General features: G+C 38.3%; 1 protein-coding gene across 4 annotated transcripts in view; it reads right to left on the bottom strand.

The window, feature by feature from the left end:
• Positions 1–815: 815 nt before the first annotated feature.
• The window catches only part of PKIB (cAMP-dependent protein kinase inhibitor beta), a 52,593-nt gene continuing 33,594 nt past the window's right edge, over positions 816–19,814 (bottom strand). For 3 of the 4 annotated variants that reach the window (XM_048937040.1, XM_048937042.1, XM_048937041.1), the window contains exons 2-3: positions 6,102–6,279; positions 816–1,708 (exon numbers count right to left, since the gene is read on the bottom strand). In XM_048937040.1, the coding sequence (XP_048792997.1) occupies positions 1,623–1,708; positions 6,102–6,252 (237 nt within the window). In that variant the 5' untranslated portion in view covers positions 6,253–6,279 and the 3' untranslated portion in view covers positions 816–1,622. The remainder of the gene's footprint in view (positions 1,709–6,101; positions 6,280–19,814) is intronic. The other variant, XM_048937043.1, reaches the window with a different exon arrangement.

Raw genomic sequence — 19,814 nt, 5'->3', positions numbered from 1 at the left:
TAAGGAGACTGGAGTATGAGAAAAGGACTGTAACACAGAACAAAAGTGTGCATCACAAATACAGTTAATTTTATGTCCCTCTCCATTGTGGTTTTCAGCTTTTGTCCTCTGCTAGCTCAAGTTTTCAGACTGTCTTAAGCCACCCGTTTTGCTACAGCGGAGTATGTTATTTCCTATTCCAAACTTGAAAGTAATTCTGGGATGCTGCACTTGTTGAATGAGCACAGATAGCTGGAGAGAACCCAGTGTTGCTTCAGCTGGATAAAATCTACCCTTTACTGAATGGTCCCTAAAAGACAGCCTATTAATAAATGCAAATGCCTATTATGAATGGTAGCTGTGTGGAAAAGCCTCTTGCAAGATGTCCACCAGCCATAAAATTCACAAATATTTTGTAGGTGGAATATCAGTCAATTGTGTGATGTGCCTATGTGGGACACTTCTTCCATCTTGCCCAGCAAGAGAGACTGTGTGGGTAAATAAAATACTTTGATTGTCAGTATTGGTCAAGTCTCACAAAGTACAAAAAACAGCCTCAGCTCTAGACAGCAGTAAGGGTGTCTGTGCATGAATCTTGGATTCCTACAGTAAAGGACTGCATGCTGGGTAGTTTCAGGAGCATGGCCTTCATCACACACACACACACACAAAAACAAAAAAAACCCAACATTTAAATAGATAAAACTCTGTAAAAATCACACTGGAACACTTTCATCAGCAGCAAACAGTAAAGCAAAAATGAGATGCAATAATTATATATTATTATGGGGTTTTGAGTCTTGTCATATAAAAGAAACATCAAAGATTCAACAGAAGACAGAAAATATGATAGCTATTTAATTTCCATAGTGAGATGAACAGTTTTAATCACTTACAAACATGGCTATTTTTTTTTTCAGATATACATGAACAGCTACAATAATAAGCCTCAAAACAGAAATGACAGAAATAGCAAGACTGCTAGGAGTGGGATAGATGAGATGATCTGCCATAATTAAATAGAGTGTAAAGAGACTTAAAAAATGAACACTGGTAGTTTAAATGCTAAACAAAATGCTTTGAAGTCAGGAAGAAGAGAGAAAAAAGTTAGTTTTCCTATTTGTCACATCCATCTTCTTATACCTAATGAGAACAAAAATCTCTGAAGATATACTGCAGATTGGGTCTGTAATCTAATACATACTTATTATCTTAAAGGAGAGTGAATACACCTCTGTGTAACAAAGAAGCTATTTTAGAAAATTAAGAAATAGGACTTTTATTTTAAAGTAATCATTACCTGGTACATCTGCTATCTATGTTCATTAAAACTCCCGAAGAAGATTAGTTTGGGTGAATAAAGTAATCATTAAGCAAACAAACAAAAAAAAAAAAAAAAGAAAAAAAAAAAGAAGCAGAACAGATACATTCTTTAGTTCTCTTCCCATTTGGATGTGTAGAACATTTTTTCTGATGAACGACAGCAGAAAAAACAGTAGTTCCATGTTAAAGCCATCTACATATAAGTGTGTCACGAAAGTCTTTCCTGTGCTGTTGCAATTGCTACCACACTTCAAAATAGGTAACAGGGAAACTCTGCAAAGTCTGTCGACAGGTTTCATCAGTCGAGCAGTCCTCAGGTATCAGGAATTGCTGCTCTTTCCCTCTGCCTCTTGACTTTCCAGCAAGGCTTTGGATGATGATACTTCTCCACCCTCTGCTCCTTCATCTAGAAAACAACACAAACATTTATAATGCACACATTCTTACAGCTTTTTAATTACAGTCAAATATTTGGGCTTATCGATCACTTCTATTTGGATTGGCAATTTATTACCAAACTCATGGGTGCTCTGGAAAGAGTGATAAACTCAAAATATAAAGAACCTGCACAGACATTGTCCAAAAACAATTTCCTATTGGTTCTGATTTCCATGCTCCTTGCACATTCTGATAAATTTTAAGCATCAGATCAGATATAACTTTTCTTTTTTTCTGAGTTGTTTTCAAAGTCAGGTTAGAATATAGCACTCCTCTGAGCACAGTTTGGGTTCTGGTAGATAACATTACATTTTATGAACATGTCCGTTATTTGTCTGACCTTCTTTGCCACTAAAAACATAGCAGAATTATTTTTTTTTTCACAAGATGAGGGTATATATATATATATTTGTAATTCTGATTTTGAAGTTCACTCTTTCATAGATCAGAATGGAACGATGACATGGCTAGTACAAATAAAAGCACACCAGCAGAACTGATTCATGGTTATGGTCATCACTAGATATGTGGAATTCTGCTCTGTCTCTTCTGAAGCCCATATTCTCTCACTGAGAAATGACAGCTCCTCTTGCCTTGATTTCCTTGCAAAGCACAATTATTTTCACACTATCCTCAAGTCTCACATAGCATTAACAATGGTAACAAAACAGTTTGTGTACTCAGACCTAAGACAGACCGTAGCTTCTGCAAATCTGGTTGTATCATCTTCCAACTTTTATCTGATTTAATAATCATAATCTAAGAGGTGAAATTTCAGGAATTTCCCTGGAGATTTGCCATTAACACATCACAAACAGACAATATTATATATATTCGTCACTGCTTACCACAGTAAATTTACACCACTGTACACAATAAACTGCTTGATGTTGTCTTCAACAGCCTCTGGTTTGGAGGCTTCATAGTTTAACACTGGTAAATTAAGAACTCAGTTATTTGACATTCTTCAGTATTACATAGCACAGCACTTTTAAGGAAAGGGAGACAGAGTCATGTCCTCTATTGTCTGCTTCTGTTTGGGGTTTGATGTCCAATATTAGTGGAGTCTTGTAGACAGGGTAAACAGAGTTTGCTAGAGGAAATCCAAACTCTTATTTGCAGCACAGGTGCTACAGGTGCTAAGCTGCTGTGTATCCAGACAGTTATACACAATTACCTAGAATTATTTTCACCAAGCAACATAAATTATTAGCAGAACAGACCCCCAAAGCAGATTACAGAAGGTCAGTGTAACCTCTTTGCTCTCAGACTTTTTGCAGATTCTTCTTTAATCCTGGAATCAGGTGGTGACACACTGCAACAGGTTGCCCAAGGATGTTGTGGATGCCCCGACCCTGGTGGCATTGAAGGCCAGGCTGGATGTGGCTCTGGCCAGCCTGGTCTAGTAGTTGGCAACCCTGCGCATAGCAAGGGGGTTGAAACTAGATGATCATTGTGGTCCTTTTCAACCCAGAACATTCTATGATGCTATGATTCTATGACTCTGTGATTGCTTAATATGGTTCCACTATAGCTTCCCATCAGACTACCTTTGGGAAGTATCAACTCTCCAAAACTAACACATCAGCAGAGGTGGGTAGGGTACAGATAGCCTTCCTGTCAGACTTGGGCTCTGTGAAAAATAGCTGATGCCAAAACATCTCCATTCATTTCAAAGTGAATATTAATTTAGTGGAATGTCCAGAGTGCACAGAAATTTGTATCACACAGCAATGGTCCTTGCATTTTCATAAAGAATATATGCAAAGTCTCCTTTATCTTCTAAACCAGACAGAAGGTATTAGCAAATCCCGTTTCTGACCTTTCACTCTGACAGCAAGTGACAGCTTTTTAGAAGGAAAAGAAATGTATGATCCAATGAGCATTAGCTAAATGTGAAGCAAGATGGAGAGCCCTCCTCACCATTCCCCGTAGTCTTCACTAAATCTTTCAGAAAAAAATAGGGCATGCTTTATATAGCCACATGTTCTATCTTCTCTGCTTTTCTCATTTATCTAACCTCTTTGTTCTGAGCTGGCAATGGCTTTCATTTTAACAGCTTATTGCTAAAGCCAAAAACACGCAAGTTTTGTCCATTACAGCCCCAAATGTATCACAAACAAACAATTTCCCAGTCATGGCATTGTAAACTTTCGTTTTATTTTGATGACTTTCCCTCAGTTTTGCTTGCTGCCCAATTGGAAGTTTAACTGACAAGAAAATGAGGCTGCAATTCCCATTTTGATGCTTGCGGAATTCCCAATTCACAAAAGCACCCAAGCAGTGCCCACTAGTCACAGTGTGTCTAGCTGTATCCTGCATTCACTTATTATCATGACTGCAAAATGCTGATAACAGCAATTACTCCTTCTGGGAGTGCTCTGGTGCCAATGAAAAAAGCAAAGGATAATTCCATGCTATGAATTGTTCTTCAAATCTCCTTTTGTTTTTAAGAAAGCACTGGTACATACTGCTCAAGCTAATGTAGCTGTGTTTCATTTCTTCTTAATGCACTTGGATGAGCACCAGGAAAGGATTACTCTGTCTGGAGTACTTCTATTATCTTGTACTGTAACATTTCTTTTAAGAAGACACCCACTCTTTCATGTTTACTTTTATGCAGGAAAAAATATATATATATCGGAGAATAATTTTCTATGCCTTAAAAAGTATATTATTTCCAATTTTCCAGAGTCAAAATGAAACAAACATGAGGAACTTACCTGTACTGTTGTATTTTTTGAGCTTTGTTTAACATGGTTTTATGTATGGCCCTCAAGGTTAATTGCTCTAAGCAGTACAAAGGTTAGTTATTCATAGCATAGCAATGAATATTCCAATGGGTTGCACTTCCCAGTCCAAGAGCTTTACTTCCACAATGTCAAATTCCCACCTGCCTCCTCTTTGACAAGGGAAACAATTCCCTCCTGCAGGAGCGTGGCCCCTGGTCACTGTGTGCAATGGTGCCAAGTGGAAGAGCTTTTTCGGAATTAAAAAGAAGATATTTGAAAATGAAAGCATTAAATGTTAATTGCCTGTCTATACTTTGGAATGGATTTGCAATGCTGCAATCACGTACACCAGAAAGAGGACATCTGCAAGGACATCTCAAATTCAAGGAGTCTGAACTGCGTCTCATCTGCTGTTACTGACCTGCATAACTTTGTATGCACTCTTAACACAGTGCCCTTCCATCTGCTTTTCCAGATTCCCCCAGTTCTCCTCACTACTGCCCTTTCACCTAGGCATATATAACTGTCCTTGCTGGCTTTCACTTATTTATGTCTGTCTTCTCCTCTTCATAAATCCTTGGCCTTTTCTTTTGCAAAAGTAATGCCTCCTTCCAGCACCCATTCAGATAACGTTTTTTCCTCCCCTTCCTAGTTTCAAGAGAGGACGTTGTGATCCAGTCTCTCTTTTCATTCCTCGTAGAAGTGATATCTCTACTCATCCTCTTCTTCACCCCCAGAAGTCCTTCAACAGGCCCCAGATGGGCGTGGATTACAAAAGTCCAAATACATGAATATAAATGAAATGATCAAAGCAAGGACAATTTGTAATCAAAGAATTTCCCACAGTTTTATGGTGCTTTAAGAGGATGTAAATTCAACACTACTTCAAGTAATATAGAAGCACGATATACACCCTTCGAGCTTGAGAATTTTCCTGTAACCTATTTCAGTTGGAATTCATGAGCCCTCTACCCTTCAGCACAGGCTTGCCTCCTACTCTGCTGCCTGCAGACCATTGCTGCTGCTGGAATTGGGACCACCTTGGGAGCGTCAGGCATGAGAAGAAGAATATTCTTCCAAATCAAGATTTAAAAAGTAGGAGCAACCCATGCTCAGAGGCAATCTATAATTCTCACTTCATCAGCATCAGAAATGCAGCACTGATCTCAGACAGCAAAGTCTGAAGCTTAGCAGGAGGACTCAGCACTCCTAATTTTTATCTCTAAGTTAGAATGATAGCTGTAATTGGATCAGCAGCACAGCTTACTGTCTTGTGCTAAGCTACCCTTGAGCAAGAGGAGACTCTAATTAATAGCTGGCATGGTGGTTTGCCAAGCAGTCCAGCAATGTTACTGTGGTTCCTCTTCTTCATGTGAGCCAGCATTCAGTTCCCAGCACCCTTCCCCAGACTGCTGCACAGTGAGTCTGTGGGTGGATATGGCAGACTCAGTCTGGGTTAAAATTAACTTGTCTTGTTAGGAGTACAAAACTGTTTTGGAAGACTGAACTTAAACCCAAATGAAGAAAGAACTATTGGCACTGACATCAAAATTACATGGTGCCAGAAGTCTTAAGGAGAAAGCAAAGGATGGCTACATGCAGATGCCCGCTTCTGGAACACACAGGTGCTACCTTCAGAAACAGACAGCTCGGCCAGTTTGTGCGGCAAGTCCGAGGTCCCGGCACCAGCAGGAGAGCCCAGGATGTCAGGTAAGGCATTGCGGCGGCCTGCCCTGCCCGATGCTGCGAAGTCTGTCACCAGGGGCTCCACATCAGTCATTGCTGACTCTTTTCCTCATAGCAACATCTGTAGATAGAACAAATAGAAGAAAAAAGGTGTAGCCTGGAATCAGAACACTAAACAGGTCTGCTTCTTCAGTCTGGATTCTATTCACCAGATCAACACAACAGCCATGGGCTTTGTTTGCCCCAGAGGGTCTTTTCTTAGTAAAGCCATGTACTTCAATGCTGGGTGCTAAAGCCTTAGAGAAGAACCTCTGTGCATTTCCTTATGTTGCCATTGGCACAACTGAGGAGCATAATGAGCAGTTGTGTATCTACAGGAAACCTGTAGATAAGGTCAGCAACAGACTGTTCTGTCCACCACTTGTGTGGCTTCTTACCACCCGAGCATCGCTTTCAAGTGGTTTTGCCACACTGCCATGGGGAAGGGAACTGAAACTCTGTTTAGTCATACTGTCTCCATGAACCATTAGCTTTTCTTTATTAGGAATCTTGTTTGGACTCTTATTTAGGATGTTATTACAACAAATTCCTTTCACGAGGAGTAAATTGTATAAAAAGGCCTCTCAACAAACTAAAAATAAAAATCTGCAAAAAATTTCTTAAGCCTACAAATACCAAACCACTTGCTTTGCTCTGCTCCTACGGAAATAACTAATTTGGTCTAACTCCAGCTCATGCATGTGCCTTTTCTGAATAAATAATGCAATCCTGTGCTTAACAGAACCAGTGGTGCTGAGTTTTCTCAAAGCTCATGGAATTGAATATGAAAATTCCTGCTGATGAAAATGGGCTTTGGTTAAGGCATAGACATGTGTGAAGGATCACACCTCAGGGCAGTAGCTGAAGTGAGAGCGCTTGAAACAGAAGGCAGATACTTCATCGCAAGTAGCATGCAAGGACAGTTTGAAAAAACTTCCATTACCCCTGTTTTATTAAGTATCACAAAAGATTATCATACCAGATGTGCAAATCATGACTTCCATTAATTAACAGAGTAATTCCTAATAATTTGCCATTAACTGCTCAATCAAAAACAATACTTGCTCAAATAAGTGCAGTTCTGTGTAGAGTGCAACAGGAATGTTGTGTCTTAGTGTAGCTATAGTAAGCACATTATGTAGGAAAGTGTACAGATGGGGTTGGAGACCATTTGATGAAAGAGTACCAGCTTGATTGATGACTGCCTGTATTTAGAATAAGAATTAGATAAGCAAAGTTCAAAGTTCCATTTTTACTGTTCTTCATGTAAGAAACAGAGCATCATGATCACCATTCTAAATTCCTGCTAGGGTTAGAAATTATTGGTACTCTCCTTTCATGGATAGAAAAACTGAGGCAGATCTTTAAATCAAACATAACCTATTCTGATGTGCAAGAAGGGAGCAGCAGCACTTCAATTACTGATGCTGCCCTTGTGTATCAACAACAAAGAGCATTTTCCTTTTCTCTCTCAAACTTTTTTTCATGTGTGATACTCCAACTACAATAATAAATATTCTTAACTATCTCTATATCTCTGAATACTGAATAATAAAATAAATGAATCCTACTTGGCAGGAAGTGATGACATGAATAAAATCTGCACATCTGAAAGATGACTTAACTAACAAATAATCAACTTTCTTTAAATAAAGTCAGTGATTAAAGGTTCTGACCTTGAGATTTTGAAGTTCCCATCTTATGTGAAAACAGTCAGAGCAAGTCCAAATGAATCCTTTCCATAAGTAGCAAAAACATTGAAGCAATAGAAAAATTTGAGCATCCAATGTTGAGAAAATATACAAGATATATGTATCACAATTCTGATAGGTACAGTATTATACTGTATATTCACTGAAATGAATGAGCTTGACACTTTACAAGAGATATCAAAATAAGGAGAATGAATCCAAATTCACAGACGCAGTCTCATGGGTTGCTCTTTTTTTTTTTTCTGAGTGTTCATATTCACTTAACTGTAGGTGTCCAACATATATTTCTTCAGAGTTGCAAGACACTGTAAATTACACTTCAGAACAATAAACAGCATCTTCCTTTGCTGGATAAAGCTGTTAAGTTTCGTTCCCAGTGACAAAATACCAGCATGGCCACAGTGCTTGCACATTCAGTTCAGCTCATGCAGTTGGTAGGACAACGCAGTTCTGAGCTGACTGCTACTCACTTAAAGATCAACAGACTGACATTAACGTTAAAACACAGCAAAGACCTTCTCAAGTCTGTCTTCTTCTTCTTTTTTTTTTTTTTTTTTAACTTTTTTTCCATTTTCCACCCCAGGCTCTCTCTCCCCGATGTAATCTTCTTCCAGTGCACAACACAAGGGAAAGATGATGAAGGACACAGTCTGACTTGCTTCCATGTACATGAATTTTGATTTATGTACTTGATTTAAAAAGCCTGCAGAGACAAATCTTGGAACATCTGTTGGGCAGAAAATCAGCCCATCATCTGTCAGACTGGTGGACGTAATTCAAATGTAGCTATGTAAAAATAATAAAAGCATACTGTCTTCTGAATAGCAGTTACCATTAAAAGTGAAGGTTTCACCTTCGCTTTTTTTTTGTACCAAACTTCAGGTATCAGAGACGAGGAGAAGGCTGAGTTCAAATGCTAAGGGCTTCTCACTGAGCTAGCACACTTCTAATTTGGACAGGAAAGGTCTGAACACAGACACTGACACTGTCCAAGTATATTCCAAAGAGAAGGGACTACTCCAGCAGGCTTATAATTGATGATATAAATCAAAACTTTGGTCCATTTATGTTCACATAAATCAAAACGTAACTCCAAAGGTTCAACAGACCATATTCAAAGTAGCTTTCTACTGTACTCTAGCCAAATGCCATTTCTTTCTTCCATTCTACGAAATTTGTTCAGTTTCATCCTGGTGCTGTCTTAGAATAATTTAGTTTCTTTGCTCTTTATCTGCCTCTAGCTTTAATTTTTTTAATATTTCCCTCAGGAAGTAACTACCTTTTTGAGGCAGGCATCTTCTTATATGTGTTATGTTTAGCACTTTTCTTGCTTCCTCACAGGGTAAATAATAATCACAGTGTGCAAGGCTGCAATTTTCCCAATGCCATTCCTCCTCCTGCTGGCAACATCTCCTGCAGCTTCACTGCACTCATTTTTCTGTACTCTTACCCAAGATAAATACACACATACCTTGCCAATGCCAGCATGCAGTTGCTTCTCTCAGCTTCTAAATTACTGTCATGTTCCTCCCATGTCACCACTCATTACACTATTGGCACACAGTTGTAAAAGAAGAGTGACAGATTGCTAGAGCAAAAGATTGCCTGCTTTCCTGCCTCTCTTATTTTATCACAGCAAGACCCATGTGGTCCAGACACTGAAAGGCACTGAGTGGGACATGAGTCACACAGGGAAGGTGGCTGTTTGCAAAATGTCAACAGAGGAAGGCAGGTGGACTTCCAAAAAAGCTCTCCTACTTAAATTAGAATCCAAGGTCTTTGACTGTCATGATAAATTACAAAAACTATGCCATCAAGTATTCCACCAGTACTCCATGACACCAGATTAACTTTGCTTATTATTACTGGGCCATGACACTGTGCTAAGGGGTTTTCAAGAGTGAGGAGTTAACCTTCTCCAATAGCCCTCCAAAATGCCTGCAGGACCACACAGCTGCACAACTGACCACTCTGGTGTACAAGGGACTAGGAAGCGTCTGCTTGTGCAAACTGGCTACCAACAGAAGAAAAAACTGATAAGCAAATCTATCAGACATTCAAGTGTCCTCAAAGAAAACTACCAGCATGTTTTTGTCTATGTGAGACAGATAGTTAATCTTTGAGTCCTCCTTTGTCAGCAGCATTGTCGTTCTCTTTTGAAGGACAAGTCACAGAAGCTGATAGGAATTCGTTTAAATAAATGACAAAGGGAAAGAAAAAATACTTCTCCTGAAACAACTCATGTTGAGGATCAAGGGAAAAATGCTTTACAATGCTCAATTGTAACAAGTACTATGATCCACATTAAATGTCAGCGCTGTCTCTTCCTCATCCTCTCTGCTAGGAAGTAGATAAATCATCACCATACATGTTTGTGAAGCATCTTTTTCTCTCTGATCTTTTCACTGTCTTACACAGATTGAAAATACTGGTTTTGTTCTCTCTAGAAGGACAAACCATTCCTCAGGAAATGTCAAAAATGTTTCTGACACTGGTGTTGTTGGAGCTCTGCACAGGAGGCTGAACAACGAAACACATCAGTCTTTGCCACTCAAACACACTTTTCTCCTTTTGGAAACTTTTCTCTTAGATCTCTGTCTTTGTCTGCCGTATTGAACAGAATGGTGCACTTCCCAAACATTGTTCCTTTTGAATGCCCATTACTGAGAATAGACTGGAAAAAAATGAAAACCCCTAAGAAGCATCTGCAAAACACAGTAGCTGTGTAATACTGCTAGAGCTGGACTGATCAATTTTGTGTCTTGATGGTCTCATGCTGTAAGATGCATTTCAGTATCCTGTGTTTATTTTCTTGCTTTACTTTTAAGCAGTAAGAGTGTTCTTCAAGCACCTTTTCTTAAGGTTTGTAGTTGCAGAATTGTTTCAGTAAGGAAAACAGAAAACTTAATAGAACTTCTCACTGTAAAACCCAAATGAAAACCACTTGATATACAATTGCCATGCTTTCACATCCTCTTCTGGTGCTGCTGCATCCTGCTGGCTTTGCTGCTTTTCTCAAAGACATCAGAATAAGAATGTTCTCATTTGTGTTAATGTAATCCTCATGCTTAATGCTGAGGTAGCACTGGGCCAAAGAAAGGGAAAAAATTAAGAACAGTCATGATTTCAATGAAAACAGCTCAGGGATTATGACAATGACTAATAGTAGCCTGTGCTGTTACGTTATATTTTTTGTGAGTAGATTTCTGTTTCATGTTTTTCCCCTCCAATTAAATTTATAACGCATATCTACGCCTAGTGCTAGGAGGCCACATGCATAGCATATCTCTATCAAAACCAGAAATCTTTATTGTTTTGGGCTTATAGATTTCTTAAATGGCAAGGTGAAAAAAATACAGACAAGTATACAAAAGTTAAAAATGAAGCACTTAGGCAAAGAAGTAAATTCTTTAGCTTTCAGGGTTTTTAATATATCACTGAAGTTGAAACAAGTTCCTTTTAATTGTCCATGATAGATTTGGCCTTCTAGTACCTTTCAGGTATTCCAGGGCATCTCCAGCTCAAGTCCTCTAAAAAATTTGTAAGCTGTTTTCCCATTCAGAGAAAATAAATTATTTCCTGTCTCAATGAATCTACAGTGTAGAAACATGCCTGGATCCTTCTGCATCTTTTATCTCAGCTGGGGGCCCATAAGTCATATGACATTTGCGGTATACCATCTGAAGGCTCAGTACGTTGTATAACAGGTTTTCATTCGGGGTTATTGGCAATGTACACAGCTGGACACAAAGCTGTGCTTTTCTGCTCTAGGTATTGGGTATGCTCTGGGTATGACTTACCTTTCCTCTTTGTTCCTTGGGCAATATAATCTGATAATGTGCAAAAGTGGATCCCAGATGAGATTTTTGGAAATTTTTATCACTTAGTCCCAAACCAGTCAGCCCAAGATAGCAAGATTACACAATTCCTTCATTTCCTGCCCTGGTTTCAGAAGCATTGAGTCAAAGTCCAATATCTTGATCATATTTTCAGGTGCTCATCAGTTTAGGGTACAGAATCTGAAAGCTTAGCCAAAGCTGCAGAATAAATAGAGGAGCTGACAGTTTGTATGCCTTGGTACAATTCTAGATATATCTTATCTGTGTTTTCATTAGAAATGGCTCAATATGGAGAATTAATTTTGTTAAGTATTAAGGACTATCATGAACATCTTCTGTCCAAAAGCAAAATATTGTTCTTAACCTCTACTTTCCCTTGTATGCAATACCTGAAAATCATCTATGTGCACTTGCATAGGTACAACAGTTGAAAGGACTGGTGTAAGACAGATTGCCAACATTACAAGGCATATAGGGTATGAAACCCCTTTCTATACAAATTAAATGAGATGGAAAACTGACCATATTTGAGAGCTTTCTTATTCTTCATACTGGTATACTTTTGATTGATTTTCTGATCACTTCCACACAGCCAATATTATAGTAAAGAAAAGAGAGAAAAAGCTACACAACTTTTTAGTTGTGTTGCTTTTTTACTTCTATGCTACAGTAAGGTTTACCTTCTACAAAGCCATATAGAGTAGAATAGGCTTGCTATGATATGCGTTATATGCACGATATGCATGGTGCTCTGATATACAGAAAAACAAATCACAAGACTAATAATAGCACTAAGTAATGGTACAAATGTCCTGTTGTGAAAAAAAATAAGGAATAAAGGGGAATGGGTCATAATACTGACAACTTAATCAGAAGTTCTCTACAGCAAGCGATAAATGAAGTGACAGTAGCTGAAGGCAGTCAATACCAGGCAAGAGAGACTATTAGTTTTGTTGCTATCATCATGCTCACATCATACTTTTTCCCCACATTCTCCCATCATTTTGTTCCCCAGCCTCTGAACTATGAATTCTTTGGGGGGGAATTTTCCCTGTGCTTTGATAGCTGTGGCCCCAGAGTCCCAGGGACACTTCTTGAAGCACACACAAATGCATAGCTATAAAAGCCAGCACACACATGCATGTCAGTACTGTATTCTTTATGAGATTCAGTGAGTGATTTAGTCCTCAGCTTGCTCTCCCTGTGGAAGGAAACTGCTTCAACAAGCCACTCAGTGTAACTGAAGCAGCACAGAAAGCAAAAGACAGGAGCACAGGGATGACAGAGAAATAGGAGACTATGACTGTGTTTGTTTGTACATTGGGAGAGGCAAACTGAAGAGACAAGAAAGGAGAGCTCTGAAAAATTACTGAAAAGGGATGAAATCATGTAATGAGGAGCTCATCTGGATGGCAAGTTGGATGCAGGCAAGAACAGTAACATTTGGGGATGTTTTTAGAAGATCAGCTCCATTGGAGATCGCCAGCAGAACCTACAGATTAGCAGCAAACTAGCTAGGTAGTAGTAAAGCAGGCATTTATTTGCTTAAAAGATTATATGTACAATTATCCCAATATGCCCACATACAGAAAACCAAGAGTCCATGCAAGAAAGAAGAGCTTACTTAACTACAGATTTCTAAATTTTATTTTTAGAAGCATAAATAATTTTGTTAACATGACACATGATAGAACATTTTGTTAACTGATGATGTAGTATCGGTGATGGCCTCCATCAACTGACATTGTGTGAACTCCTCAAAAGAACAAGTAGCTGCAAGGTGAGCTTCTGCAGCAGCTCCTTACTAGGGAGCAAGGTCCCAGTCTGCAATATGTTCAGACTTCCAGAGGGAAGCAGAAGCAAGTTTGAAGAAAAACCTGTCCTGCCTTTATGAAACTCAGTCCTTCTTTCCAGCTAGTCATTAGTTAGTGAGAAAGGAATAATGTATGAAACAGCAGGTAGCTGGCTAAGTCCCTAGGCTTTTAAAACATGTAACAATTTCAATTAAAAAACAATACAAGCTCTCAGAAGCATTTTATAATTTTATTTATGCAAATGAAAGCTGACATTTGGTTTTCTTATCTTTGTCATGGTTAGGTAACATTTCATAATTATATTTTAAAACATATTAATCATTATCTATTTGCATGATTCTTCCTCCTTTGAACCTACTAGCTGTTTCTTTCAGTTTTTTTAAATAACAACAAATATTTGAAGTACTGACTTTATTGGTTTATGAGCACTTTATAAAACTACATAAGGCTATGTTTTGTCCTTTGTTACTGCAGCGAAACTCAGGGAAATTCAAACAAATAGATGTACACTGGCTTAAAAGACACACTATGTACATTAGTAAAGCACTTTTTCATATAGGCAGCGCTAGACCCAACCTCAGATTGAACTGGACTGAACCTGTAAAATAGTGCACCCTATGTACATCTGAGCTTCTTCCCTTTTCAGGGTCAACTGCACCTCACTGATGTGGAAACACTTGTGTTTAGCCAGTTTTGCAATTGCTTTCCATTATGCTTCTTTGTCTAAAGACAGGAGAGGATACTCTTTCGTGAGATGCTATGTATAGTTCATGCCTGCTGGATGTTTTGAAAGAGCTGAAGTGTACTGAAATCTAAGCACCAACTTGTCTCCTTATGCTGGAGTAAAACTCCTACTTTAGTTTTTCTTTTTTTCTGCATTCTAACTTCATAGTGCCAAACACACAAGGAGAAATCACTGTTTCCAGACTAACAATGTCACTATTTCCAGACGAATAATTACTTGCAGCAGTTTTTTCTTCTAAAGGAAAAAATGAAAAACCTGAAGGGATATTTAGCATTTCATTGCTAATTGCTCATACAGGTCTGAATACAGTATTTAAAGTTAAAACAGCTTAACCCTCAACTCCTTATTGGGTAATCAAAGAACTAATGTACTACCAAAGTAGAAAAAGCTAATTTTATTTTCCTTAACAGCAAACTGCAACAAAACTTGCTTGTTATTTTCATGAAGGAGTTTCTAAATCTAACACTGGTCAAGTTTTTATTATTTGACTAGCTTCTTTAAAAACCAGATTGCAAGGCAAAGTGGATGACAACTTCAGATAATTGACTAGTGCTTATTGTTGATGCTAGCACCTATTCCACTCTATTCACAAAGAGCAAATATCAGTTCAGTAGCTGTTCGGATGTTTGATGTTTGAGTGAAATACTGGGGTGATAGCTACAAGACATGGCTCTCAGGGTTTCCATCATCTCAAGTTCTTCAGTTTCACCATGAAGTTCTGCATAACTATTTTCCCTATAGTTTATTCTGTCCCTCACTTTCTTCTTTTACCCACAAATGACTTGGTTTTCCTGAAATTTTCTTCTAGCTCACCCACGATTCTGGAAAACCCAACCAGAATACTGCATTTGGCATTCTTCAGTGGATAGGATGCTGGAAAGCAAAATGTGTTTGCTCAACTGAATCAATGTTTAGTTAGGTAATAAAATATTATTTTATTAGCTCAATGCTAGTAAAAGGTCTTTGACTTTATAAATATAAGAGAGCTATTTTAGGATAATTCTAAAATACCATCTCACTTTGAAGGAGAATTAGTATACCCAAAAGTTCTTCCAAGGACATTTACCTAACTAATAAAAGATACTTTCTCCTCCAAAAAAACTCTGTCTCAGCCACATCCTTAGGCCATCGCAGATGATGGAAAGAAAATCACTTTTGTTCAGTCTGCCCTCTGAAAAAGATGAACCAATGGAGCCTTCTGTGTTTTTCACAGTAATCTGAGGGCTTCCAAGTGAGCCCTGGAAGAAAACAATCACTTGCCATGTGAAGCCTAACACAAAGAGAACAGAGCTAACTCTGACCTGCAAGTCATCCTGATGCACTGAAGCCTCCTACTGCTCATCAACCCAATGGCTTTAACATTCACACAGATATAAAGTCAATAGAATGTAAGGCTACATTTTGAGAATTTGTGCTATACTGCATTTCTGCATTTTCTTCTGAAATTGAATTCTAAATCTCAATTCTCATTTCCACCTTTTTCCCTTGCTCTGCACGTTGCATTTATATTTTCCTTATGCTTTAGCATTTATTTTACCTCATTTACAATATTTCTTCAGTATCGAATTAATAATTTTTCATTTCAATTTCACTTTACACCAGGGCAGTGGACAGAGCTCCAGATGTTCAAGAAGGGTTCAGACATAGGGTTTGAATTTCAGGCAGTCCTGCGTGGAGCCTGTGTTGGACTCAGTGATCCTTGTGGTCCATTCCAACTCAGTATGTTCTATGATTCTAAGACACTGATGTAGGAATATGCTCTCTAACACTCAACAACACATCACCAGGAGGGATTTCTCCAACTCTGATTTGTGGAGACAACACTCATCTCCACTGGATTAGACACCTGCCTGTTCAGGCCCTTGGTGATTTGTCTACACAGAGATGATCATGGCTGATGTAATGGTCAGAGACTTTGGAGATCTGCGTGTGCATACAGGCAGAGAAGCTGAAAGTGGGGCAAGTCTTAGATTTACTCATCTGTGAGAAAAATATGAGACTGGAGTAAAAGCTTGTCTAAGTTTTCCACAGAATAGTGGCATAAATATTTGAGAGCATCTTGTCCCTAAATTTCCTGGGAATAAACCAGCTACAGCCTGCTGCACTGAATAACACTGCAGAAATAAAATTTCAAATTATTGAGAAGAAAAACCAAAAACCCTGAAACCACAATTTCTTGAGGACCAGTGATGGAAACAAGTAGGCTGTATGATTAAACACGGTACATACTAAGAACTTTTTCCTTGCAATTGATTTGGATTAATTTTACACTCAGGTGAAGGGTTTACTGTAGCACTCAACTTGCTCTTGCCTTCCTATTTTTAGATGGTTCCATTTTTTTTCCTTCTGCAGCTCTCCTAAAAGCAATCACAGTGATTTATAAACTCCCTGACTTTTATGCTATTTCAGAGCGTCTCCTTTCCCCAAGAGAATTGGCCTAATAGGTGAAATTCATACTAGTTATAAGGCTAAACAAGTCAGTGGAATTACGCTTGGGATTCATTTGGTTTAATACTTCAGCCTTTCAATGTACTTCCATTTTATGAAAGTATGAATCAGCCCGATTACCCTCCAGTGCCCTTACTCTAGGATATTAAACAGCCTTACTGTTTTAGACCTTCACAGTTACAGAGTAGCTCGGTGAAACAGACATTTTGATCAAAATCTCAGTAAAATATACTAAGGAAATGGTTTTACGGTCTCACTGAGTTTATTCAGCAACTGAGGAGAATTACTGTCACTTCAAAAAAAAGTGAGCTCTAAAACCAAATCTCTACCACCAAGTACTATGGCCTGCCTGTTATACAAGAATAAACACCAAATTGCCATTTCCAAGGCATGTACTGCGCTGGCAATCAGAAAATTTTCACATGATTGATTTAATATATTGTAAATTAATTCAATTAAAAATACTTCTAATCAAGACAGATCACTCTCAGTCTTTTCCATTTTGGTATATTCTCCTTCAGTAAACATGCCTAACTATAGAAACATCTTTTAAAAAGCTTTAAATAACAACCAAGCAAAAACACTTTTTAAGTCCCAAATCATAATGAGGCTGTGAAAACAGCCAGTACAAACAGGACACTTAAAAGTTTGCAGGGAGAAAGTGAAAAAAAAAAGTGTGCTTTTAGAAAGGAATTGAATCAAGCATGGCTAGATCCTTAAGCTATTTTTAGCTGGAATGCAACCAAGCACAGAATTTTTATTTAACTTTCTTAATCTGTACGGGCCACCCATGCCTAAGGAAAGGTGGAGGGATGGAAACTAAAACATAAAAAAGACAACGAGTCTTCTTCCTGTCTGTCATACAAATAACTTCAGTTTGCAGGCCTGCATACTAGTTTACTTGATGAACATTTTACTTTTAAAAGTTCAACCATCAGCTTTCATTTGTCCTTTGTCCTCATTATTTTTAATTTAACATTTCTGTCTGCTGTATTCTGAAAAAGTGAAAAATGGGTTTAGTTTTGACACATCAGACGAAAGACCTTCTCCCACTAACAACAGAAAAAGGAACAAACAAGACCAGTCTGAGAAAGATTTTTCCACTCAGTTTTTCTTCAGAGCAGAATTGGGTAGGATTTCCCACCGAGAGGGAGGGAGTTAAACAGCAAGCACCATGTCTGTGATCAGTTGGAAAGTTGAACAATGAGTGCCTGAGAGAAGCAGTTTCCAGTTGGCAACGGATTACTCTTCAGCACTGACATTTTGTAGCCCTAAGGCTTTATATTAAACTGGAATACTGCCATCATAAGCTACCAGCGTCCGCAGCAATTGGCCTATGTGCACGTGCGTGTAACATGTTGTATGGGATCAGGAACTGCTGAATGCTCAGAAACAAAATATTTCCCATCCACTTCAGCTAATGACCTTTCCTAAAATTTCTACATGCTCTAAACATTTCCTTTGTTTTATCTTTGCCAGCCTAATCATATTACAGCATGATACCTGGCAGTGTAAATTAATTTTTTATTTCTTTTTCCAAGCAAATCCCTCAGACTTGAATTTTCCCCAATTTTGTCTTACTAAGCAGGCAGGGAGAGAAGAAGGAAAATAGATAGGCAATATCACTGAGCAAAATTTATTTTTTCAGATGGATTTAAACCAACACAAACACAGTCTTGGAGGATGCACTCTAAAAAGATGAATTTTTTCCCAGAAACACAGAGACTAAATTGCATTGCTTGATGGAAGATCCAGGAGAGTTTTGTTTGCACAAATACAGAGTTATGATTTTCAAAACAAAACCCTAGATATTATAATAACTGTGTTAGCATAACTGGGGCTCTGTTTAATGTTGTTCTAGCATTCCAAATATTTACTTTTTATTTTGCCTCCTGGCATTTACTTCTCCATTAAGGCTTGCATTTTTGAAAAGACAAAAATAAGAAGGATGCTTGCTATGCTTTCCTGCTCAACGTATATCCTTAGAGACAGTGGATTCTGTTTTTCTAAACTCCAGTCAACATTGGAGATGAGTACAGCTCTAAACTTTCAAGTGAATCTGAGTGGAGAACTGCAGATGATGTGATTTCAGTCCACTTTTTTTTCTCAGATGATCACCTGGAAGAGATACAGAAGGCCACAGGGAACATGGGACACTTTTTTGTTTGATTTTCTTCGCCACATTTGTACAGGCTACTTTCAAGTAAGCTGTTGCAAAGTTTATTTTTATTTTATTCATGAGTTTTTCTTTAAAAAAAGAAGAAGAAATAATTCAGATTTTTCTTAGTTGTAGATTTTCACTGAATAGCCCTCTATGCTGCACTAATATTCTGTTCCTTGTAATATCAGTCACTACAGATTTGTTCAGCAAAACAGAGGTTAAGGAGAAAGCTGATAAAAAAGAAATCCCTGCAGATATCACTCCACAAAAGACTTGCTCATTCATTTTGAGGGATTAAAAAAAAAAAAAAAAAGAGGCAGGAATTGTTCCTGCCTTGAAAACTGTAAAAGTCATCCCAAAATTTTAAGTCCCTGGAATTCACAAGGACTGTGTGGAGAACCGACAGGGGAGGTCCAAGGCACGCAGTATTCTTTGTTCAGCTCAGAGTTACTTATGGTCAATACCCCATCTCAGGCTCCTCCTGGCTATGGGGCACTCCAAAAATCTGGCAGTGATACAGGTCTCTCAGTAGGACAGCCGTGACAGTCTGCGTGTGAAGGGCCACATAAACAGAGGCTTTCCCCAGACCTGCCCGATTAATCACTCTACCTCTCCGAAGCAGGAAGAAATGCATCCACAATAAAATTGAACCCACTTCTGCACTTCTCAAGAGAGAGCTCTGTAAAGCACTGACACTCACAGGCAAAGAATAAAATGCAGACATAAATCTAGAGGTTTGGGGTTTTTTTTAATCCAACCACATTCATTATTCCAGATAGATACTTACTCTAATGTTTAAATGGACAGCCTACGAAGACGAAGAAATCTTTGTTGCGTGTATGTAAAAGCTAAGCAAGAAGGAAAACATCAGCAAGGCTAGGAACTTTTGCATTTAAGA

The sequence above is a fragment of the Lagopus muta genome, chromosome 2 (assembly GCF_023343835.1).
Source record: "Lagopus muta isolate bLagMut1 chromosome 2, bLagMut1 primary, whole genome shotgun sequence".
NCBI classification, from domain to species: domain Eukaryota; kingdom Metazoa; phylum Chordata; class Aves; order Galliformes; family Phasianidae; genus Lagopus; species Lagopus muta.
The sequence above is the reverse complement of the archived record's forward strand: the minus strand, read 5'-3'. Positions and strand labels throughout refer to the sequence as shown.